This window comes from Trematomus bernacchii, unplaced genomic scaffold (assembly GCF_902827165.1).
Source record: "Trematomus bernacchii unplaced genomic scaffold, fTreBer1.1, whole genome shotgun sequence".
In the NCBI taxonomy this organism is placed as follows: domain Eukaryota; kingdom Metazoa; phylum Chordata; class Actinopteri; order Perciformes; family Nototheniidae; genus Trematomus; species Trematomus bernacchii.
In genome coordinates, this window is record NW_022987685.1 from 2,146,828 (window position 1) to 2,171,763 (window position 24,936).

At 41.3% G+C, this 24,936-nt stretch overlaps 2 protein-coding genes across 2 annotated transcripts; both read right to left on the reverse strand.

The window, feature by feature from the left end:
• Window positions 1-6,645: 6,645 nt before the first annotated feature.
• Window positions 6,646-9,564, reverse strand: LOC117487800 (DNA damage-inducible transcript 4-like protein). Its single transcript, XM_034136469.1, has 3 exons — window positions 9,452-9,564; window positions 9,106-9,216; window positions 6,646-8,325 (listed from the first exon to the last, which is right to left on the reverse strand). Exons 2-3 carry the CDS (start codon window positions 9,194-9,196, stop codon window positions 7,835-7,837), a joined length of 582 nt encoding a protein of 193 aa, XP_033992360.1. The 5' UTR covers window positions 9,197-9,216; window positions 9,452-9,564; the 3' UTR covers window positions 6,646-7,834.
• Window positions 9,565-17,610: 8,046 nt separating this feature from the next.
• LOC117487920 (mucin-7-like) lies at window positions 17,611-24,818 on the reverse strand. Its single transcript, XM_034136686.1, has 10 exons — window positions 24,593-24,818; window positions 21,425-21,832; window positions 21,235-21,342; window positions 20,969-21,028; window positions 20,511-20,567; window positions 20,365-20,409; window positions 20,092-20,190; window positions 19,775-19,799; window positions 19,596-19,678; window positions 17,611-18,359 (listed from the first exon to the last, which is right to left on the reverse strand). The coding sequence occupies exons 1-10, from the start codon at window positions 24,651-24,653 to the stop codon at window positions 18,346-18,348; spliced, it is 960 nt and encodes a 319-aa protein (XP_033992577.1). The 5' UTR covers window positions 24,654-24,818; the 3' UTR covers window positions 17,611-18,345.
• Between the last annotated feature and the right edge of the window lie 118 nt (window positions 24,819-24,936).

The following is a 24,936-nucleotide window of genomic DNA, read 5'->3' on the forward strand; positions in this document are numbered from 1 at the left end:
CAATCAACCACCTTTGGAGCAGTTGTATCAAGAGGTCATGATTGCGATTTCACCAAGGCGACAACCTTCTTCCAGCAGCACCCAATAAAAGTTCAAATGTGAGACGACGCCCACTTGTGAGATGCCAGAGAAATCCACGTTTGGAGCCAGAACAGCATGAGTTATGGAGGAGTTGTCAGCTCCGAACCAGCGTCCTGCGAAGGTCACACAGCAGCCAGATAAACACTGGAGTGACACTTAAATAAAGCTAAATCCAAACTGCTGCAAATAGCATAGCAACATCTCAAAATATCCATATGTTTTAAGAATACCCTGCTGTTAAACATCATGTGCCTGATATTTCACTGTCGTAATGGTTTATTTAGGAACTTCCTCCACTTTCTACTTAGTTACTACATGCTTTTAAATTCAGTTATTAATATATGATCAACCTAAGAGGTGCTCAACATTGTTATGTAAGAGCAAAACATAGATGAGCCTATGAAATGTAAAATTAAATGAGACACCCAGTTCTTTCGAAGGCTTTGGCTGTACACAATGTTACAATGAGGAGGATCTCAAAGTATCAATGATGACCACGTGAAGCATCTACTTTAAATCAAACTCTCACAAACATTTTAATGCCGTGTGACTTTCAACTGGCCAGGATGCATCGCATAAAGTGCTGCATTAAATGTTATGGTCACAAGGCTGAGAGGAAAACACACTGAAGGACCAGACTCTCAATCTGAAAGCAATGCACTATATCACTGACAATACTTCTCATCTACCGGCCACCCAAACCCAACTCTGCCTTCATCCCAGAGATCCACGATCTTCTCAGTACACTCTGCGCTACCTCTGCCAACATTATAATACTAGGAGACATCAATATTCACGTTGACACCCCCTCCTGTCACTATGCAGCCGAGTTCCTACACCTTCTGGACTGCCTCAACCTAACACAACATGTTGATGTCCCCACACACACTAGGGGACACACACTGTACCTATCAGTTTACGATCTAGGTGTGTCGGATCACAAGGCCATCTCAATGGAGCTGTCACTGCTGCTACCCCACACCAAACCCAAGCGTCAAATCCGTTTCAGAAATCTGAAAAACATCAACCCGGACACCATGACCTCGGATCTCCAGCATCTCTCCACAATAACTCCTACATCAGTAAATGAATCTGTGGATTTTTACAATAAATCTCTGAGCAGTCTCCTGGATCTCCACGCCCCTGTCAAAACCAGAACAGTCACTTTCTCACACTCAGCCCCCTGGTACACCTGCGAGCTGAGGAAAATGAAGACAGCGGGGCGTGTCCTCGAGCGGCGCTTCAAGGCTTCGCAAAGTCCCTCAGAGACACACGGTCAAAATTCTACTCCACCATCATCAACAATAGCCCTGGCAACTCCAAGCTACTTTTTTCCACCATAAACCATCTCCTCAAACCTCAGACTCCGCTACACAAAGACACCACAGAGGAGCAGTGTGATAATTTCATCACATTTTTCAGGAAAAAGTAGAGACCATCCGCTCTCTCCTCTCAAACTCCGCTGCTCTGCCAGTCCTGACCGTCAACCCCAGCCTGGACCGACCCAGCCTCTTTGCTGCTTCACTAACATCTCGCAGCATGAAGTTGAGGCCATCATCAAAAAGATGAAACCCTCCACCTGTGCCCTGGACCCCTTTCCCACAGCTTTGGTTAAAACATTGGTGCCATAAGTCAGCTGATCACTTCAGTGATAAACCAGTCCATCCAGTCTGGTCATGTTCCACCACCATTAAAAGCTGCTGTCATCAAACCACTCCTCAAAAAACCCACTTTAGACCCTGAAGTCCTAGCCAATTACAGACCCATCTCCAACCTGCCATTCCTATCCAAGGTACTGGAGAAAGTAGTTGCCATTCAGATCCAGGAACATCTAACACTGAATAAACTCTTTGAAAAATTCCAGTCTGGTTTCCGCCAGGGCCACAGTACAGAAACTGCCTTAGTCAGGGTGACCAATGACCTGCTGATGACAACTGACACTTTAGCAGCGGTGGTGGCGAAGTCCATAGGGACTTGGCTTGGCAACTGGAAGGTCACCAGTTCAAGTCCCGCAAAGACCAAGTGCTACCGACTGTCCCAGCTATGGGCAAATAGCAGGGGCAGATGGGGCTCATAGCCATGGAAGGCAACCCATCAAGGAAAAGGACACTCTGAACTAAAACCAGGACTGAGAGGAGTTGCGCCCCCCCCAGTCCTTAATCAGCATTGTAAAGCCAAACATGAAGTGGAGGGCTCGTCTGAGGACAACCTAGAGAGAAAGAGAGAGAGACACCGGATCTCCATCTCTCCTCATCCTCCTGGATCTAACTGCAGCATTTTATACCATCGACCATGACATCCTACTCCACCATCTTCACACTACAATTGGACTCTCTGACTCTGCCTTAAACTGGTTCACCTCCTACCTCACCGGGAGGACTGAGCACGTCACCTTGGGAATGGCTAAATCAAGAACACACTCTGTGACTTGCGGTGTCCCCCAAGGATCAGTCCTCGGCCCCACCCTTTTCACCATATACATGTCCCCCCTTGGTCGTGTCATCAGCCGGCATGGAATATCTTTCCATTGCTATGCTGATGACACACAGCTCTACATCAGAGCAAACCCAACCCCCTCTGCACTTCTGCCATCATCCACAATAACCACATGCCTGGAGGAGATAAAGGTGTGGATGAAGCACAACTTCCTCCAGCTAAACAGCTCCAAGACTGAAGCCATTCTTATTGGCACTCCACATCAGGTTCGTTCATCCGCCATCACCAGCATCACCTTCTCCGGTCAGAACATTCCACTCTCATCAACGGTTACCAATCTGGGAGTTAAAATGGATCCTCACCTGAACTTTGAGGCCCACATCAAGCAAATATGCAAGACCTCTTTCTACCACCTGAGAAATATTGTGAAACTCCGCCCCACACTCAGTCTGCCAGATGCTGAAAAACTTGTCCACGCCTTTGTCTCCTCCAGGCTGGACTACTGTAACGCACTTCTCATTGGGATTCCTAGCAAGAACATCCAGAAGCTGCAATACATCCAAAACACCGCTGCTAGGATCCTGATGAGAGTGCGGAAGTACGAACACATCACACCCATCCTCAAATCACTGCACTGGCTCCCGGTCTCACTCAGGATTGACTACAAAATCACCCTCTTCACTCATCAGTGCATATATGGAAATGCTCCCTCCTACATCAAGGAATTGCTCACCCCACAAACCTCCACGAGGAACCTACGTTCAGTAAAGGCAAACCTCCTCATCCCACGAAGGACAAAACTGAAGACCATGTTTCAAGGTTTTGAAATGTCAAATTTGATGGCATTTCTTTAGAAATCAGAATATCCAAATTCTCTGAACAGGTTTTTAAAATTCAAACTGCATCCCACCCCTTTCATTTGTTTCTCCTACAATGTTAATACATATCCATAATATAAGGCCTTAGAATATAGGCATAAACCCACCTTTTGGGGTATTGCATCTAGATGCCTCCCCAATTGGTTGAACTCAAATGGTTTTTCAAGGGATAGGTGGTACTATCCACATATTTTTAATACATTCAGGCCTTCTTTGGACCAATGCAAACAAAAGCATGCTCATAGTGGCAATGCTAACATGCTTATACTTGGTAAGTGTATTTACTATGTTCACAATCTTAGTTTAAGCATGCTAACTTTTTAATATCACCATAAACATATCAATAAAATCCTCCTATCAGTCTGTGCTCAGTGCCGAGGGGTTTTGGGTTGTTACTTGGCAATGCAAAGTAGATTTCCACTTTGCGTGCTGACAGCTCCACTTCAGCAGTTTCAGTTTCACTACCTGGAAATTTAATTTATGATTTCACTTTGCCTGCATAAAAATGTGAGTGTTTTCTGGCGGGAACAGTCGCACAGGGCAACAATAAACTGTCCAAAATAACTTTGTCTGCTACCTGATGCCAAATGGAAATAGTGAATGAGTAAACAAGGATCTATTTCTACTTCCATTTATATCCGATGTATTTTCTACTATTGACAGTGGATAGATATTTAAAACTGATGGCTGGGAATATCATGCAAATTGAAATCACGATGACAAACCTCATATAAAGGCAATTTAAACAAAGATTGTACAAACTTCTTGGAGACAGAAAAACATATCTGGATCACACTGGATCCCAGTGTGACATGCCACACTCATCAGATTTCCAAATTCACAGTAAGGAGGTTATTCTGTGGGTCAGGACTCAGGAGACGGAAACATGGATCCACACTCAGGCCTATCCAGTGACACAAATACGTAGAGGGACTCTGTAAACATGTGTAATAATAATAATAATAATAATAATGGGTTCCATTTATAAAGCACTTCATATTTGATTTCAAGCACAAGCAGTGAGCATGAACAGTATAAATAGACATTACACAACACGGTATAATTAATAAAAAGCAATAAAAATAAATAAATAAAAGGGTGGTAAAAAGGTCTAGGCAAAGGCTCTTTTGAAGAGATGGGTTTTGAGGCCTTTTTTAAAAGCCTCCACGGTCTGTGGTGCTCTCATGTGGTCGGGGAGAGCATTCCACAGACTGGGAGCAGCCGAGCAGAAGGCCCGGTCTCCCATAGTACGGAGCTTAGTCCTGGGGGGTTTGAGCAAGTTGGAGTTGCTGGAGCGGGTGGTCTGCAAGGAGGTATGCGTGGTGAGGAGTTCCTTGAGGTAGGGAGGGGCAGTTCCATGGACACACTGGTGGGTGAGGACGGAGACCTTGAATTCGATCCTCAGTTCCACGGGGAGCCAGTGTAGTGCTTTAAGGATGGGGGTGATGTGATCATATTTGCGCACCCTCATCAGGATCCTAGCAGCGCTGTTCTGTATGTACTGGAGCTTCTGGATGCTTTTGTTAGGGATCCCGATGAGGAGTGCATTGCAGTAGTCCAGCCTGGAGGAGACAAAGGCGTGGACCAGCTTTTCGGCGTCAGACAGAGTGAGTGTGGGGCGGAGTTTGGCGATGTTCCTGAGGTGATAAAAGGAGTTCTTGCACAGCTGTTTAATGTGGGCCTCAAAGGTCAGATGGGCGTCCATTTTAACACCCAGGTTGGTGACTATTGAGGAGAGGGTAATGTCCTGGCCGGAGAAGGTGATGGTGGTGATGGTGGATGACCGAACCTGGTGTGGGGTGCCAACTATAATGGCTTCGGTCTTGGAGCTGTTGAGTTTCAGGAAGTTTTGCTTCATCCACGCCTGTATCTCCTCCAGGCAGGCAGTGAGTGTGGGTGAAGGCAGGACTACAGAGGAGGTAGGGTTGATCCTGAGGTACAGTTGGGTGTCATCAGCGTAACAATGAAATGATACTCCATGTCGGCTGATGATAGAGCCAAGGGGGAGCATGTAGAGTGTGAAGAGGGTGGGGCCGAGAACTGATCCTTGAGGGACACCACAGGTGACATTGTGGGTACCCGACTCTGCCTCGCCCAAGGACACGTACTCTGTTCTCCCGGTGAGGTATGATCTGAACCAGTCAAGGGGAGAGTCAGAGAGTGTAGGCTGTCAAAGCTGCATTTGTGTCCTCTGTAAGCAGGGGGTGTTTGTGATCACTCTGTTTGACTGTAGCAGGGAAGCATGCGTTTCACAACAAGGCTCTGCCACTGAAACCCACACTAATGCAGCTTGTGTTGACACTGAGAATTTAAAATACCTTCAGTAAAGTGCAGCTCAGATTCTTGAGTGAAAAAGCCTTCAGTACTTTTCCAGGAGGCAAGAAATATGTTGATGTGTCCGCAGAAGAAACCTTTGCTGCCTGTGTTGGAAGAAGCATTCAGATCCTGAAATACTCAAGTAAAACTCCCGCCTACAAAACATTACTACAGTAAAGGTGTTTAGTTGGCTGTGGATGTTAAGGTTGAATAACTTGGGTCTCCTTCATACACCATTTGGTAGTATAATGCATAACACAGCAATGCATAATAATCTAGATGATCACTTGTCTAAGCTTTGAAAACGCATAAAAAAGCTGAAAATGGCTATTTTCACACTAATAAATGATTGAATAATTGTTTTGTCTATAAAATGTCAAAGAGTCTCAGAGTCCAAGGTGGAGTCTTTAAAAGTTGTCAGTCCAAAATCAAAAGATATTTACTTTAAAATGATTTTAAAATACAAGCAGGCAGTTATTTTATAAACTGCATTTACCACCCTTATCCATTGGTTGCCTTGTTGCTCTAAAATCTTTTGTATTCTATAGGACCTTTTTGAATTCATTGTCAGGCTAATGTTATAAGTTTACCCTCCACAGACAGACCGTACTTTATACTTTTATGGGCCCCACAATGCCCCTTGTGTTGCTGCCTCACAGCAAGGGTTGGGTCACGTAGGGTTGTGCAATTGCAACCGATCACTGGTGCTTTGTCCCCTCACAATGACTGGGATGCATCTTGCACAAGATCATGTGCTTCTGTCATTTAACTACTGTAACCATGTGACCCTCTTCAATTGTTTGTGCTTGAATGACATGCCTGTTAAAACCTTTGCAATCAACATGTTACACAGTATAACAATAGCTTACTTAAGCCTCAAACTGTGCATTTAAAAAAGGAGACTGAAAAAGGTCACAAGCCCAAATGTCCCACACAAGTGTCACAATGTTTAGTTTATCTGAATCTCATTTACCCGACAGATCACTATGGAGACCCCGCCATTACAGAGAGAGAAATGTCACACACGCAGCTGATGTGCTTATGTAACAAACTGCTGCCGACAACAAACACGGTTTTCAAAAGGCCCTGCAGGAGCAGAGGGATCAATACAAATACAATATTAATGATGATAAGTGTCAGGACTCAAAATCAAACAAATGGTGCCAGGAGTATTGAAACATCCCAGAATCTGTAGATGGAAATGTTTGCAGAGACACTTTTACGGATAAAAAAGGATCTGAAAAAGTTTGCTAGTTTTCCCTGTGAAGCTGAAATTTATTTTGTCATACCAGGACAACATTGTCTCAATTTAGAAAGCCTGCATTGCACCACTGTTGCCTACCAAACTCCAGAACATGCACAGTAACATCAATACAAATTGCATAAAGTATAGGAAAATAAGGTTTACACGTTTAATGTCTATTAAACAGTTTCCTTCAACAGGAGGTTCAATTGGCATTTTAAAAAAACACTATAGGGAATTCATCAAATATCTCAAATTACAAAATGGACCTTAAGTAACTGCTTTGCACAGGTTAAAGAATCAACACATCAAAGAAGCTTTCACGTTTGGGTGAACAATCCTTTTAATAATCTATAAAGGCAGTGCATTGAAAGGAAATGTTTCAGAAAGGGGTATAAAAATAAAAATTCAATAAAACGTTTACACTAAACACACACACAGCTCCAAGTGAAACAAAAAGTGCATTTCTCTGACATTTAAGGCATCCACATAACCGTAGTGCGAGAAGCCCACACCATGACAGCAGCATCTTCACAAGACGATCAGTCCTAAAAACATCCGCAGCCATAAATACAGCATTACACAACAAGCTACATACAGTATGGCCCCCAAAGACTTCACTTCGGTCTCCTATTCATCGTGCCCAGGTGCGTTTACAGCTGCTGAACATACTCAGTGTATCTGGAAACACACAGACCGTCAACAAAGTGGCTAGTGTCTTGATCTAAAGTGTATCAACTATAGTGTATTGTACAAAAACACTAGAAAATATGACACCAATGGAGTGTCATTTACATTTGGGCAGAAGTGCTTTTACCTACAGGAAACCCAATATATATATATATATATATATATATATATATATATATATATATATAGTTCAGCACTCCTCTACAATGGTGCCAGCCGAGGAGGAGTACAGTTTTTTCTTGACGAGCCGAAAACCTGAACTCAGTTTGAGTACGTGTCTGAAAGTCGGGGCAAAGCAGGTTCCCATGAACAGGAAGTCCCGCAGGCTGGGCCAGGCGGTGCCGTCCTGCTTGAACACAAGAGTCAGCTCAAAGGTGGGCACCACGGTGGCATCGTACACGATTCGCTCCAGCCGCTTGCAGCCCTTCTCCATGTCCAGGTGGACGTAGAGGACGCACCCCCGCAGGCCGCAGGGCTCGCAGGCCGCCAGCCGCAGCACCTCCCCAGCGATCCTCTGCGTCAGCTTCTCTGGTACCAGCACAGAGGAGCAGTGCAGGGTCGTCTTCTTGGCTCGGGACAGGCAGTTTTCAAACATTTTGGCCAGCTGTTGACAGGTTCTGTCTTCAGTGACTTCTCCATTCCTCTGGGGTTCAGCCAGGCAGTGATCCCAGAAGTCCAGTTCTAGGAGAACACCACAAGTTGAACAGTTAGGGACCAATGACAATGTCTTATTTAAGATAAACATGCAGGTAAATAAATGGCTTTTTTCAAGATCCCATCATGCACAAATGTAATTAGTCAAACCACAAACCACTATTTTAATAATCGATTAGTCAGTCTTTTGCACAAATGAAAGAAATGTTGTGCATCTCAAAAATTGGAGCTATCACTCTTTTTCTCTCTCCATTTTATCATATTAAACTGGATATTTTTGGGTTTTGGACTGACAAAAGATCATTTATAACATTTTGTAAACCAATTTTAAGAGACCAAATAAATAAATAATGATGGAAATTATGTAAATGATCAATAATGAAAAAAAAACATTAATCTGCAGCCCTAGTTATTTTCTTCTAACAAAACAAATATGGATTGTCGGATTTAATCTGATTTTGCATCCCCTCAATTTGAGTGTGTGTTTATGATGCAACACTCACAAAAGAAAAAGGATTAACAGTCAGACTGCTGCTAATCTGTTCAAAGTTATAAGACATGCATCACAGCAGTCACCATATAGAAACGGCAATAAAATAATTTAGCTTTTGACAGAAAAATTAGGTTTAATTTGATTTTTTCCCCAGGTTGTTGTTGTAAAAGAGAGGCTGAAGGGATGACTTCATCCTCCCCTCCTCACCCCTCCCCTCGCTGCTGCAGCCATGCGCCACACACAGGGGTAAACAAGCACCCTGCTAGAAGAATCCAGACACTAGCATACACAAAAAACACAGAAAAAAAGCTTACCTTTATCAATGCAAGCCTGGTCATATCTTCTCCCCACCAATTCTGAGATACAGTCGCTGCTTTTGGTCTTTAACGTGCTTGTGGCGACCATGGCGACAGTGTGCTGTTTTCCTGTGAAAATGTAGGAGTAGCAGCGTCAGTTTAACAGTGGAAGCAGGTTGTTTTAGCTCATCAATTCACAGCTGGCTCATTTAGCAAGAAACAATAACATGTGAACGCTTTTAACTTTCAAAATGTAACGTTAGCCATTAAGAAGACAACTTACCGCCCCCGCTAACACCAGTTAACTACTTTAGCATTACATTTCGAGCTAACCGTTCATTTTCAAGAAAATTACATGACTTACCTTAAATATTATTTAGTGCAAAAATAATTTAGTTCAGAAGGTTTCTCATACATAAATTCACAAGCAGTGTTACCCCCACATTAACACAAAAACACAGACCCACATTAACACTGAAGCGGACAAAACTTCTGAGGAATACTTATACCTTACTGCCAGTCAGCTGACCGAGGGTTGGACCAATCACAGCGCGCCCCTCGACGTAAAGGCATCTCTTCTCTGATTGGCGGAAAAATCTCATTTCAATAAATTAACTGTTGATTGTCCAATTCATGGGGGATATAGTTGTTTTTAGGGAAAACGATAGATGCACGTTTTGAAGTATAAACCAATAACATATGAATATTTTTTATTAGATGTATATTTAGAAATTAGATTGAAAAAAGTGTGTTTGTTCTGAAGGATGAAGAATCTAATTTGAATAACAATAAGGCTATCAGGACACTACATATCTGTTTGTTTAATGCTATTTGTGTCTAGTGTAGCCTATACCCCTGGCCACAAAGATTATTAGACCTTTGATTCTGAAGAATTGAGGCCAAAGAAAATGTTTAAACTTGTTGTGTCTCTCTATTTAGTTCAAAGACCTATGATGCACAAAGAGTTCATATTATTTTTATGTTTTAATTGTAGGAGAGGAAAATCGACATTTTCATTATGGCTGCATATCAGCAGTATTCACACATTGAAACCTGGTACTATCTTGAAATGAGAGGTTGAAGCATGAACAGTTTAGAGTTTGAACCCTCTGAATCTAAAAGGGCACAGAGCTCTGCAGCAAACTGAAGCATACTTACTTGTTGAAAAAAGACTCCAAAACTCAGATAATGACAGGCATGCAATAACGTATGTAAAGAAAGTCCAAAATGTACACATGCAGACAGTTTTACAGGAGGGAGCAGCTCTAAGAGCCCCCCTGTAATCTTACTGTGTGTGTATACGTGTATGTGTCTTTGTACATTTGGCAGGTAACAGTGAGCACAGTTGTTCAGCCCATCAGGAGTTTATCCCTCATCATACTCTGTCTCAACAGAAATGTCCCCACAGTAACTGGATCTGCAGCTCTCAGACCAGCTGCTCTGCTGCTGGCTAAAGTAATGGAAATGTGGACTAGAGAGAGGGAGGGTGGGAGGTCACATGGGGAGAACTAGATATGCCTCAGAAGAAGTCACATGCTTTAGCTAGTGTTACTGCCTTTGTGCATGCAGGCCTACACAGTAAAGTGCTGCATAAGCAAAGCTTTGTTTAAGTTATCTGTAGGCTTTGATATTAGCAGGGGATAAATAGGAGCATTCATGTTGTTTGACACATTTATCATTCTGTGGGAATCTAAGCAGGTTTTAATGTAAACATATTCATTTATCGTAAGAATTTATTTGTGAAAAACTGTGTAAATATGAAAAATGAAAAAGTTACCTGGAATATATTGTCATGATTTGTCATCCCCTTTTCTTGTTACAGGTGCTTTCTTGTTTGTTTATTTATTATTTTTCCCATGTTTGATGATTTATTTTGCTAAGTGCTTGCATATTTGTAAAAATACATGAAAAAGTAATAATGAGAAATGTCTACGGTGTTAAAAATCTAAAAACGAATTGTGTAAGAAATAATACAATAACTGTGTTTGCTATTTGATCATACATCAGCAGTAGGGGAGACCAGGGATAGTTGCAACACTTTTTGGGTTTTTCCCCAATAAGTAAAAAACCATTTACAATAGGATAGCCATTTTGCTATATTATACATTATCAATATGTCAGCTACTGAAACAATGTATTTAAGATGTTTTTATGAAATAAGTACAGGTTGGAAAATGTATTTAAAAAAAAAAACTCAACTGTTACAACTGTCCTTGTGTACAGGGACAGTTGTAGTACATGCCAGGCACGGTTGTAACATGTTAATAACGGTTACCTTTTTTCACACTACATGACAAAAAATAGGGAAAGCAGTCAAATTCTAAGGCAACAAGATTTTAATGGGGTTTCACACATCCTCCAACAAACAATGAACAATTAACAGAACTTGAACAGAACTTAAAACAGAACACCAGAATTAATCAGATTCACAGTTGTGGCAGGTGTAAAAGGCACTTCCATCTGTGCAGTCCTTGTGTGCCCAGGCTTTACAGGAGCAACACTGCAGCCAGATCTCCTTGGACCTGGAGTAGCTCTCCAGGCACACAATGCAGTATTGGGCCTCATCTTCATCAGCTGAGTCCTGTATCTTCTGCTTCTTGTTGGGTTTGTCTGACTCTCCAACCTCAGCCTCTTCTTATGGAACCGGTACAGGGTGACATGGCATATATCCAGGGACTTTGCCACTTCCCTGAATGATTTGCCCTCCTGAACTTAATTTGAGCCCATCTGCAGCAGAGCAAGTGGCACTCCCCTGTCTGTCTTCCTCTTTCTGACATTTGGCATACTGTAAACACACACACACACTTTAGGCCTACTGTACAGTATTTTATTCTGTTTATTTTTACAGGGACAATGCACACCAATCAACAATACAACTGTATGCTTGAATGAACAATTGATAATTCAAGCAAATGAGCCATCATTGTAAATGTGCCATGTTACAACCGTCCCGTTACAACCATCCCAGGACCACCAGTCTTGCTTTCACCCCTGTGAACCTGCCTGATTGCTAGCTTGACCCATATTTAGCTAGTTATATTTGTAGCTTACAAAACAGTGATTCTAATAATACTAGTTTGGATTCCTAGACATTTGAACTCAAGACAGTATCCAAAAAATACATCATATCATTTTAGTTAATATTTTACCTCAGAAACACACTTTTGCCGATATCTTACGCGAGAAATTCAAACGTGGCTCCGTTTTTTCTCAGCGATCTCACCATCTAACTGCGCATGTGCAGAGTGAGTGTCATCACTCTAGCTTGTTTGTGATTGGAGATATTGAAGGTGTTACAACCAACCCGTGTTCCAACTGTCCCTGGTCTCTAATCTGAGAACACAGTTACAAAATGCACAGCATCAGCTCTTATTGTCACATGGTTTTAATGAGGTTTTGACCTAAATGTATGTTGAACATACAAGGTCAATACAGTCGCTGAGAAAGCTTAACTTAACACGCAGGAAAAGACTTGAGTATTTAAAAAAGATCTTTGGTCAGTGAAGTAAAGTTGCGAACATTTTGAAACCTATACAAATTAAGAAAAACACAAAGAAATGTACTTTTAATATTACAGTTTTGAAGACTTTCTGCTATCAAACCATCAATTTTTATGTGATTTAGTAAGTGCACAGAATACCAAACGTTCAAATTCTGATAGCTCGGAGCTCAGGACCCATATTGCATTTTTCTGACTGTCCACACAGCTGAAACAGAGTTCAGAGTGTATCCTTCATGATCTTTGAACTCGTGAAATAATATTGCATCACAGCGCTCAGGAGACATAATGTGTTAACAGCGACTGTCAGATCCATCGACTCGTTGGTGTCAGTGCTTAAGATGTTTCCCATGCCTCTTTGTCACATTCTGCATCTATTTTAACTTTGCTTTTAAAGCCCCTTCTGGCTGTTGCGGCTCTGCTCCTGTCACACTGGCTGTATCTCAGCTGGATTTGAATAAAAGAAAATGAAATACTTGTCATGACTATAGTATTTCAAGGAGCTGGCAAGTAATGTGAAGCACCTCTGCATATGACCTTCACTCCTGTGTTGGCACGGAGACACAACTAAACTCTGCTTGTGAATTTCTCACATGTGCCAACTCATGTTTCTCTTATTGAGGCATAGAGATGTAGCCTCCTGTTTCAGGTTACTGATCTCTCCATGAACCTTCTGTTAGCCCCGTCAAGTCGCTCGGTGTCAGTATGCCAGGCTGGCACCACTCTCCCTTCAGTGAAAACTCCCTTTTGCTGAGTTGCTAATCTGGTTGTTTGTACAAGAGTATCCTACGTGCGTATCAGAGCCTTGCACAAGTAAAAAAGTTGGAAATGAAGTTGGAAAAAAGTAATGTAATATATTTGTATTTATTAGAGCCAGCACACGCACAAATCCCTTCTTCATAATTGATCATAATGGATCCTAAATTGCAAAATGGTGCATCTACTGTTACTTGATGTATGTTAACGTCTCTACAAAAACCCTGCTTATGTGCTTTAATGGAGCTTTGGTGCAATGATATCTTACATTAGGAATCATTTGACTTTCTATATGTAAGTGGTAGTTGAACAAATGTGTTCTTTTGGCACAATGTAGCAGCATTATGCAGAAGAATGACTGAAGGCCACCTGACGCCAGTGTTTTTAAACACAAGGGCACTACTGAGAGACAGTCTTCTCTGACAATACTTTTAAAAAATATAACAAAAGAGAAAACTGGGGATACGCAGTAGCTTAACCATAATGCAAATGTTTCCTTTGGTTGTGTATGAATCTTGTAGATTTCCTGAATTGTAGTCATGTTAATGTTTTCATCTGTTGGCTATGTTTTGCTGTGCTGCAGATATTACAGATTTAGAGATATATTATGTGGAAATCACTTCGCACAGTACTTTCAAATCGATAACACTGTTTGCTAAGGAAAATATGCAGCTCAGCAAGGCTCTTGACAGAAAAAGGCACTTGATTGAAATTAATTCCAATATTAATCTTTCATTTTCAGACACTTAGATCCACTTTATAGTTGAAAGACGAGTCGATATCTGACTTTAAAGGGGAGACTAAACAGCGTGGAGTGAAGCTGAAGGAGAGAGGCCTGGCATGAGTGTATCCTGTCCCTGCCACAGCTGTGTGTGATGGGCCGGTGCCCACCTGCCAAAGTCTCTGTCTCTGGGAAATGTGCCCACAGTGGGAGCTGTCGGCCAGTCTCAGCTTACAAAGGCCACAGTCCTTATCACCCTGTGTGGAATCGATTCACAATGTGGGTCATACCTACAAAATGGCAGAAGTCAATTGAATTTATACCGTGGCATTTAATTAGTTGCATGAAAAATCACCATGTCCAGATGTGGTTTAGAGCCTATCTGTTATCCCTGGGTTATGAAGATCAAGCAGAGGGAGATTTTAACACCGGTTACCTACATCTCACTCCTCTGTCAACTCCCACAAGAGACAGGGGCAGAAACATGGAGGCTCTTCGTGTTGAGTGTCGGCCCCCTCTGGTGGAAAGTCACTGAAAGGACAATGGTGGTCCGCAGAGCCAAGTCACAAGCCTCAAGTCTTAAAGTGGACCTATCATGCTATATTTGAATAATATAGTGTAGGACCATACCTATATAAGGCATATTTATACTTTTTTTTTTTCAAAATACCAAACAGATCATGCATTTTAGCCATGCCTCATTTTGCTCAATTTGACATTTTTTAGCTCTGTTTTTGCAAGGGCAGATTCTGTGAGAACAGCACCATCTAGAGGCCTGGCATATGTACTACAGCGTCTCCAGCGCTTTCGAACGGCAATGGCCATGGCTGTCTCCTCCTGATTGGTGGAGTTGGCCCAATAGCCGTAGCGCCACCGTCCTGACGTCAGGACAGTGTTCAAATCTGGATCAGTTTTTATCAGATCCGTTGCAGCCCCTTTTTTAGAGATTTGGGTATGGAGGAAAATAGAGAGGGTTGTGTTTTCTGACACTTGGTGAGTTCCCTGGAACACCGGGGACACATATTCATGTATAAAAGACGTACAAAAGTGCATTTTGCATGATAGGTCCCCTTTAACATTCAGGTCTCAAGTGTGGGAGTCAAAAAAGTCACGGCGAGGCCCCTGCTGTAAGTCAAGGTTAAGTTATCTGATTATCTACCTCCATTAACTTAACTACTTTTATAATGCTGCTACTTATTCATACGTGTAGCTATTTGATTTTTTTTAACATGTGCTTTCCTCTTTATTAAATATGTCTACTCCTTTTATCTTTTAATCGTCCAAGCCTTTTATCCGTACGTTGTCACTTGCTGAAACAATGTACATTTCACCGCTGTTGGACAATTAAAGGGTTTCTGATTGTAAATTGCATGGAGGCAGCTACGTCACTTTACTGCCACATACAGGTCAAAGAATACAGCTACTGAAGATAGCTTATTCAAGTTCATCATATCTTATTAACAGTGAGATCCAGATAGGAAGCGTTGGGAGGGAGGGTCTTAAAGCTCCCATGTCATGCTTTTCCGGTTATTACCCGTCCCCTTGTGTGTTATGAAGGTTTTTATGCATGTAAACGGTGTGCAGAGTCAAAACCCTCAAAGTACACCCTGTAGCGAGTAAAACTCTAACACAGAAAATACCTCCCCAAAACGCCTCGTTGGAGATACGTCACTGCCCATTTGATTCTTCCGGGTACCGCCTGATGTCATGCGGTACCCGGAACGAAATGGACCAATCCCGAAGAGCTATGGCCACACCAGCAGCGGCGTGTTCCTCCTCCAGAGGTTCGAAGAACCGGCATTTCACAGACGAAAGCTTCCAAAACATTGCCCAGTTTGAGGCCGGATATGCACAGCTTGTTTGGACCGTTTGGAGCAGGGGAAGATCTGGGTATACAACCTGTAAGTTTGCATTGTTATTTGTGTATTTATCAAACAAGACTGTTTAAATGTGTAAACTGTGTTGGACTGCTAAGCCATTGACACAGTGCTAACTGTGCTAACTAAGTTGCTAGAGTTTCCATATATCAACTCTAATATCAGCAGATGGCCTTGCATACATGTATCTCATAGCAGGAGAATGTCTGCATTCACACACACGGAATACTCATACAGTATACTGTACTGTGATTTACCGTACATTGTGACCGTACATATACTGCATGTAGCTAACGAGGCTAGCTGTATGCTAGCGCAAAACAATGTATTCATGCAAGTTACATTGTATGGTAGCAGAATACCCGTATACGATTGCAATTATAAACACGTTATTGCTAGCCTAATATGAACCACTAGCTTTTGTTCATAGTAGTTTTATTACACTGCATTATAGTTGCCTTTCCTCCAAGCTAACGTTCATATCGTGTTAGCTACCAAGGTAAACAAAGCTAGGTTAGCATATTAGCAGGCAAGCTGTTCATTACACAACTACTACTAACGAATCTAAAACAACTAAGTTTCTCTAATATTTTGTGATTTGCATTTGATTTCGTCCAGCCAGATCCTGGCGGACAATCCATGACGTGCTAAAAGGCACTTCTACTACTACTGAGGCGTCGTGCTAAAAGGCACCGCACCGACTGTGCTGCCTGCGAGGAGGAGGAATGGATGATATACCGTGTATATATGTATATTTATGTTCATTTTGTACATTTCTAAAAATAAAGTTTAATGGAAATACTTAGTAGGCCTATCCTTTCTTCCCTGAATTCATATATAGCAAACCATGATTTGATTTCTCATCAAACAGTAGTAGTTTATAACGGGTAAAAATAACTTACTCTTTGTTATGAGCGGCTCGTAGGCCACAAAGACAAGGAGACATACACGAGTTTACAAAACCACGGCACATTTATTGTGGTAAATGCAGAGATGGTTGAGAGGATCGCAGAGTTAGTCTTCCTGCAGCCGCTTTGGAGAGAGACTGGGGCCGTAGTGTCCGGAGGTGTCCGTGATCGTGCTGATTAGCCTCTTCAGCTCCACCCCATCGTAAGACAAAGGCCCTGGGGCCGTCACACTCTTCTATAACAACAGTTAAAAATATATATGTATATAAAATATACGGCTGTGCCGACGCCATGATAAGACTGATGTTACGCTGAGAGCAGCCGGGAAAAGACATTTTCAAGGCAAAAGACAAGGCACTGTTAGACATGGGCGCAGCCTCTCTGGTGGTTGACTAATCAGAACGAGTGGCCGAGCTGACCAATCGGAGCACACTAGGCTCACAGGGAGGGGGGGGGGCAAGAGCTCCAACGAGTCGTTTAGTGGAGAAAGTGAATACTGCTGAATACACATGCTTGACAGAGATGCTGTATGCGAAACCAATGTGAGTTTGGAAAATTGCACAGTATAAATCTATTTTAGTATACCTCAACAATGTAATTATGATCAGTGGAAATGGCCATGACATGGGCCCTTTAAGTCTTTTAAGTGACAGGAACTTGGTGACAGGAAGCTGGCAGGCTACCCCTATCTGATCCTCTACCTGCAGGAAAACATGATAGGATGCACTTTCAAAGCATTGCATTTCATATCTGGAAGCTACAAACCTTTCTCTTGTGATTTATTGAGAAAATGAGAGCAACATATTCCAGCCAAAAAGCATTTCCAGTGTCTTTGTATACAACCCGTCTTTATATTTACCGACAAAAAAACCGCAAATCACCATCAGTACAAATCCTTCTGACAGCTGTGTACTTTAAAAAGCTTTCAGTAGAAAAAACTGGTGCAATATTTAACATTTTAACTGATACATGAAAAGCAAAAATGAGCACCTAAAAAGAGCTTGTGACACAAAACACATAATATCCTATAAAGCAGTTCAAGGCACATACGTGATAAGCAACAACCAAAGGGTAATTATAAAACGATGAAATTAACAGATTAATTACATCAAACATATGATGATCTGAGGTCAGTGCACTGTACAGGAAGGTGTTTTGTGACAAACATGTAGACAGAGATCTGCAGCTGTATTTGTCTTTGTCAACAGTATACTGAAATAAAGGGTGCTTTTATTTCTGTTCCACAGGCTGACAGTATTTAGCCTATAGGTTATCAATATAAAGATTTACTGAATAAAATATATTGTAATTGAAAATAGGTTCACTTACTCTGAGATTTATCAACACACCCTGATTTCAGCATACAGAATCATACATACTTTTTGCATGTTTTCACAAAATCACGAGAAAATTCAAAGAAATCAAACAGTTCTTCCAGATCCTCATTGTGTGGGTGACAGGTGTGAGGCACACACTGTTCTTGATGTCCTCCTTTTTTTATCTGGCAGCAGCTGAAACATACACAACAACAGAAGAAAGGGATGAAACAACAGCAGGATAAAACCGCATCTGTGTGATCAAACTCCTCCAACTCCAAAAATTATGAAAAACATGTGCATTTGTGTCAATCCAACACTAGGAGGCGGTGCTGCATTGACTGGAAGCACATTGATGACTTTATTTACAATGAAAATAAAAACCTCATGTTCCCCTAGACAGGTGTCTCTGTGTAAATGCTATAAAACTGTGACCCGAAATAAAGAATAATACAAAAAAGAACATAAAAATGTAAATGATAGGTACTTTTTCGATTTAAATATATTGTAAAGCAGGTCAAGTTTTTAAAAAGTAAATGTGAATTGCCAACATTTACAGTTTTAAAAAAACCCGGCATTTAATGTTTTATTGTGACGTAAAAATGGCTGTTAATTTCTACTAAAAAACAACAACTTATAAAACAATCCTACTTGTTCCCGCTATCTGACTCAAAACGTTATCTTACATTTTTCTGAAGCCAAACTGTACATCATTAAATAATTATATTACATTAAAGTTAGGACAGTTAGGGTAGAGATACTGTTTTTAAGTCAGTAAAAAAGCAGTTTTGGGAATGAGCTTGGAGCGTGGGATTGTGAGGTGTTTATCTGTGTGCAGCGCGGTATATGAGTAACAAGTTCTGCAGTCAGATAAGAGTTTATAAAGCTAAAGAATCCAGTAATCTGTAGCAACATAAACACCGTCTTCCTCAGCGAAATTCCTAAAGCATGACTCTATTTCCTTCCGAAGCCCAAAGTCATCCTGGCCTGATTTTTTTAGGGAAGGAAGATAGGACAATTCGTGTCTAGATGTTCTATTATTTTCACGGTTGGGGTGAAGGGGTAGTGAGTGTGTCTATAAACCACAGATGACACGTATGAGGACCACCCCACTAACAGACACACACACACGCCCGCAGAATCTGGGCCACTCTGACATTTACCGAACGCACAATAGCTCCTGTCCAAAATAATCTGTGTTTATGTTAGGAAGTCCCTATCTTTCAGGCCCTGCTGCTTGTTCGAGGGCGGGGGCGCGAAATCACAGGAAACACCTTCTGTTGCCCAGCTAAGCCCCACAAGCCAATGCAGTACAATAAGATATTAAAAGCCTGTAACTTCCCTGAACGTCTGGAGGAACGGCTTCACCAAGTGATGGAAGAATGGACAAACAAAATGAACTCTCGCAGGACATAGACGGAAGCAGCTCACCATTCTCGGCCCCGCCTGATGACTTTACTCCGAGGAGCATGACTCCATCTTTGGTGCTTTCCGGCCTGCTCTGGAAAGATGCGCTGTGGGGAGACAAAGGGATGGATGTTTTTTAACTTTTCAAATGCCCTTGCAAATAGAGTACATAATTATATATTTAAATAAAGTATTTAACTCACTTCTCAGTTCCAGTATCAATAGTTTCTGTGGAAGAGAAGACAGGAAAATACGTTAACAAACCCAAATAGTATTCAATATAAAAAATATCTTGCAATAAGTTGAATAATGTATGAATATAGGAACCTTTGTTTACATATAATTTGTTTAAGTTAGTCTATCACAGAGTTCACTGTTTGTCCCTGTCGCCTAAAAAAAGACTCATCCCATAGTTAACCTAATAATGGTTTGGGTTTAAATAGTCATGTTTGTAACTTAAGTTAATGTTCAGTGTTTTATGGAAAGTTTTAGACTGGTGTGATACGTGTTGTACTCTCACCTGTGTGACCGTGGATCTTCTTGCATTGGAACTTGAGGAGGATGAAAGCAGCAGCTGCGACCAGCAGGACGGGCAGCACGATCCACCACAGCCTCTTGTCTGAGGGGGAAAGATACGATCATCAACATCAATCTGATTTGAACATCTGAACAAATGGCAGACCATTTTTTCAATTGCTTCCCTTCTGAAACTTGTTTTTTTGCATATCTTTTGGCACAGTGTGTGGGGTATGACTTGGTATGAGTTAGGTAAGATGTGAGTACAGTACATTACCTGATTTTGTGGGTTCTTCAGGAAGATCTTTGCCAGTTTGAGAACCTATCAAAACAATGTGTATTTGAAGAAAAATAGTTGAGTTTTTGACAGGACTTCATATATTCATGGCTTCATTATGCAGTATGTTAGTACATTTAACTTACCTGCATCTTGACTTGTTTCATTTTGATGTCCTGGAATCATTGGAGTAGTGTTTTGTACTATGGGATTGAAATTATGGAATTCATTATTTTAATAAAGCTATTCAAACACTAGTCAAGCAAGAAGAAGAAGAAGAAGAACAACAACAACAATACCAACAAAGACAACAACAAGTGATGTTATTTTGTTATAAGATAAGATAAGATAAGATAAGATAGTACTTTATTGATCCCAATTTGGGAAATTGTTTGTTTTTTCAGTGCTTTCACATTTAAATACTGATTAAAAACAGTTTTCATATAAAAAAATGAACCCAGCATTGTCACACCAGAATTGTTGTAATAATTGATATAATTATATTTATAATATCATGTATTAAGGTTTACAACATTTACTCATTTATCTGAATTCTAAAGAGCTGGCTCATTACTGATGAAGTCTGTTCCGAATTTCTTCTCACCTGGATTCCCAATGGTCTTGTTATCAAGGGGGTTTACTGGGGTAGGCTTGTGAGGGTTTTCTGTCACAAATAGAAAAAATAATTCATTTAAATACACATTTCGGACAAGATCCTACTGGATGTAAGGCACTTTTCTCTTCAAGGTCAACTTTGCAAAAGCACATTCTTTGGGATGCAAACAGAATTCATTTATATAAACTGATTTAGAGCTCAATATTATACCAAAACCCTTTCAAAAATAGAAACACAAACAAAGAAAAACGTACTTTCAGCTTCAGTCCCGTTGACATGGACAGCAGGACTGGTGTTCACCTTCTTGTCTGTAGATGTTGCTGTAGGTGTAGCAGTCTTATGTGCTTGGGTCATATCCTTGGCTTTACCATGGACAAAAGAGAAAAAGAGAAATTAAAGACCGTCTTCCATTTATTTATCGTCTTAAGATATATGCACACTCACTCTCATCAGGACTTATGGTGGTGGCATCATTAGGGCCAGTGGTAGATACAGGGGTTGGTGTTGCTGGGGGGGTTGCTGCTGCTGCTGCTGCTGTTGGTGATGCTGCTGGTGGTGCTGGTGATGCTGTTGTTGTTGCTGCTGCTGGTGGTGATGCTGTTGTTGCTGCTGGTGGTGCTGGTGATGCTGTTGTTGCTGCTGATGCTGTTGGTGATGCTGCTGTTGCTGCTGGTGGTGCTGGTGATGCTGTTGTTGTTGCTGCTGCTGGTGGTGATGCTGTTGTTGGTGCTGTTGTTGTTGCTGTTGTTGTTGCTGTTGTTGTTGTTGTTGTTGTTGTTGTTGCTGTTGTTGTTGCTGTTGTTGGTGCTTTGATTGTAGCTGGTAGAGGTGCACTTGTGACTTCTTTTGCGGCTGTTAATATGCAAAAGAGAGATGGATTTGGCATATGAAAGATTGCACAAGATATTCAGAAAACTCAAGGAAAGAAAAGATGCACGAAAGTCAAATTGCAATTAGCTTTACAAGTCAAAAAACTACTTTATTTTTGGCGGAAAGTTGGATGAGAAGATCAATAACATTTAGCACATGTCCGTTAAATGTAATGCCAGTTAGCTTAGCTTAGCAAAAAGACAGGAAGTGGGGAAACAGCTAGACCGAGTCTGACCACAGGTAAGAACAACCACCAACCAACAAGCAAACTATTTAACATGTTAAATATTAAAGGTTATACTGGTTTTTTCTGTCCCCCAATAAATGCAGTTGCCAGCCAACTAGAAACGTGTAGAAGTTACTGCCCCTGACTAAGAAATTGTCCAGTAAACCCTGCAAAATGGCCCATTTTAATTGATACATTATGTCTTTTGTACAAATGAAAACACATGTAAATAATCAACCAAGTCTCACGGCAATTCATGTTATAGTCACGAAATTAATTTAATCTATTGATTCGTGTCACACAGAACGATTTTAAAAGCAATGCATTTCTATTGGTAGTATGTTTCGTGCCTGCACCACGTCTTTTTGTCCAGTCGGGTCTTGGAAGACCGGAAGCTGTGTGGTTCATAAAAACATTTTCTTACTCAATATCTTACCCTAAGCCTAACCCTTTTATTTTAAATAGTATAATGTCGGAGTGTTTTTGCCGTACATGAGGAAAAGAAATGGGGCTCAGAGCCTCAGAATACTGAAATCTGTATTTTTTTAAATATTTTTTTCCTTCTAATTTGTTATTATTTGGTGCAGGCACGAAACATACTAACAATATAAATACATTGCTTCACCCCTGCTGATGAAACTGTAAAGAAGAAACACAACTTATTTATTTATTCAGTGACCAAAAGCTATTGTCCAGCATGGTGGCTATGATTTATATGCTGACTGTCTGGGGTCAGAGCGGGATAATAAAATATAATGTGCTATCTAGGAATTCACAATACTCCATTTCGTACTGTAGGCATCAGAATCAGTTTGTCTACGCAAAACATTTCCTCAGACAGATTCTCTATTTTAAGTTCACGGTTGCATATTTGCATCATTCCTGTTTGGCAAGGCTTTAAAGCCCGGCGTCTGAGACAAAGGCGTGCCAGCTTCAAGTGTCAGAGTAGAAGTCAGCGGTGGAGGTCGTGGAGTGTTGAGGTGGATATCCTCTGCTTGAAGCCCTGCAGCAGTGTGAAGCTGCATCCTGTCCCATACATACTATTGGCATCCTCTGACCTCAGCAGCCAAGCATCCTGTCTTCATTGCTGTCAGTTAGGACCCCTCTCAACATATTTCTCACCAGAGCACTCACTGAAGCCAAGTCAACTCCTCAAATCTCTATGTCATTGAAGTTATTTTGGGATAAGTCCAAGGGAAGTTCCAGTCCTCTTAAAACAAGTGTCCAAGTTTCACATATTCGTCTACCTATTTGAGACAAAGTGATACTTCAAGTATTTTGTATCAGGTGTCAAGTAAAGTCTCAATTCTGTTGGTATTTTGGAGCAAGTCTCAACACCTCAAAGTCGTTTGAGACAAGTCCAAGTCAAACCTTTGTAGTTTTTTTGGATCATATGTCAATTATCAATTTTCAAGTGGTGAAGTTGTATGCCATTATAGACAAGTATCAACCATTTGGAGTCAAGAAAAGTCAAGAAAAGTCCTTTAAGTGGAGTCTCAAGTTAGGTCTCCAGTATTTTGGAGCCTGTCTTAGGTGTTAAATCCTTTACGAAATTTGACTTGTAGCAAATCTTAAATCAATCATAAATACTATAAGTAATTTGAGAGAAGTTCAAGTCAACTTAAGTCTCAAGTATTTGTTGAAAATGTCAATTAAAGCTCTGAAAGTTGTGTGGAAAGAAAACCTCTGCTGCCGTGTGGGCTGCTGGGCGAGGGTGTTTCCTCCAGATGTTTACCACCAAACGCTGGAAGTAGATGTGTTTCCAGTTGGGACACTTGGGTCTCAGGACAAAGATCTGTTGTCTCTGTGAGAGAGGGGGCGCTTTGGTTCCCACTGCCTATCTGCTGTCAGATCACCTATCTGCCCGGCGCAGGACAGATAAAAGGTCTTTTGGCTCAGCACAAAGAAAACAAACAAATCCTGAGCCACCCTCTTTTTCCCTCTCCATCAACCATGAGACACACACTTGTCACTTTTGCTCCTTAAATTTAGATTTGTGCTTGATATCTAATGCTTCTAATTAAAACAAAATCTACCTTTCCTTTTGCTTTTTTAGCACTTGTTAGTACAAAGCACAACCAAGGGCTCACACACACATACACACACTGCTTATCTCACGCTGAATGAACGGAAACACACGGAGTGGATGTCTCTGAGGTACCGTTCTTCTGAACAACACTGGGATACTAATCTTTGCAAAACAAAACTAAATCACAGAGAATAAAACATGAGTAAAACTTATATTATCAAATTTAAGAACAACTTTTGCTGCAAAGACACCAAAAAAGTTTTAATTCACAGACACTCGAGCAAATACGTTTGACAGTTTAGCCCAGGTGTGGAAATGTTATGACACGATTAAATAAGAAACAGTTATCTGGACTTTTTTACCTTCTGCACTCACACAGCACAGAACAAGACTGAAGCTATTTTAGACTTTAAGGGCCCTCAGCTCTGATTCTGTTCAATCTAAGACTAATCCAACAGCATGTATCCCAGCCACAAGTGTTTCCTACCTGGTGTGAAGACATGGACAGACACTAGCAGCAGCAGGACGAGAACCCTGATGGTCTTCATGGTGACTCTGCGTAAACTCCTTCGACTTCTTCTTCCTCAGACTCCAACTGAGCGGCCAGTGGAAAAGGTGCTGTGGCGCTTCGCTGCTGTGGTTTTTTTCAGCACTTCCTTTAGATAAAGAAGGGGAGGAAATAAATCGGCTTCCCTTCCTGACGTAAAACTGGGCGGATGTAGAGACCAGCCCAGAGCAGCCAGTGGGTACGAATGACCATTTAATCTCACATTTGACAAATGTTTTTCGAATGCATCGTCAACTCCCATCACTTATTTTTTCCTGTCCTGA

Excerpts from the sequence above, each read along its gene's own strand:
- LOC117487800 (XM_034136469.1), bottom strand. The coding sequence starts at position 9,196 with ATGGTCGCCACAAGCACGTTAAAGACCAAAAGCAGCGACTGTATCTCA. Across the intron at positions 8,326-9,105 it reads CCAGGCTTGCATTGATAAAG|AACTGGACTTCTGGGATCAC; the intron begins GTAAGCTTTTTT and ends GTGTTCTCCTAG.
- LOC117487920 (XM_034136686.1), bottom strand. The coding sequence starts at position 24,653 with ATGAAGACCATCAGGGTTCTCGTCCTGCTGCTGCTAGTGTCTGTCCAT. Across the intron at positions 20,568-20,968 it reads CAAGACCATTGGGAATCCAG|TACAAAACACTACTCCAATG; the intron begins GTGAGAAGAAAT and ends TCAATCCCATAG. Across the intron at positions 20,410-20,510 it reads TGAAACAAGTCAAGATGCAG|GTTCTCAAACTGGCAAAGAT; the intron begins GTAAGTTAAATG and ends TTGTTTTGATAG.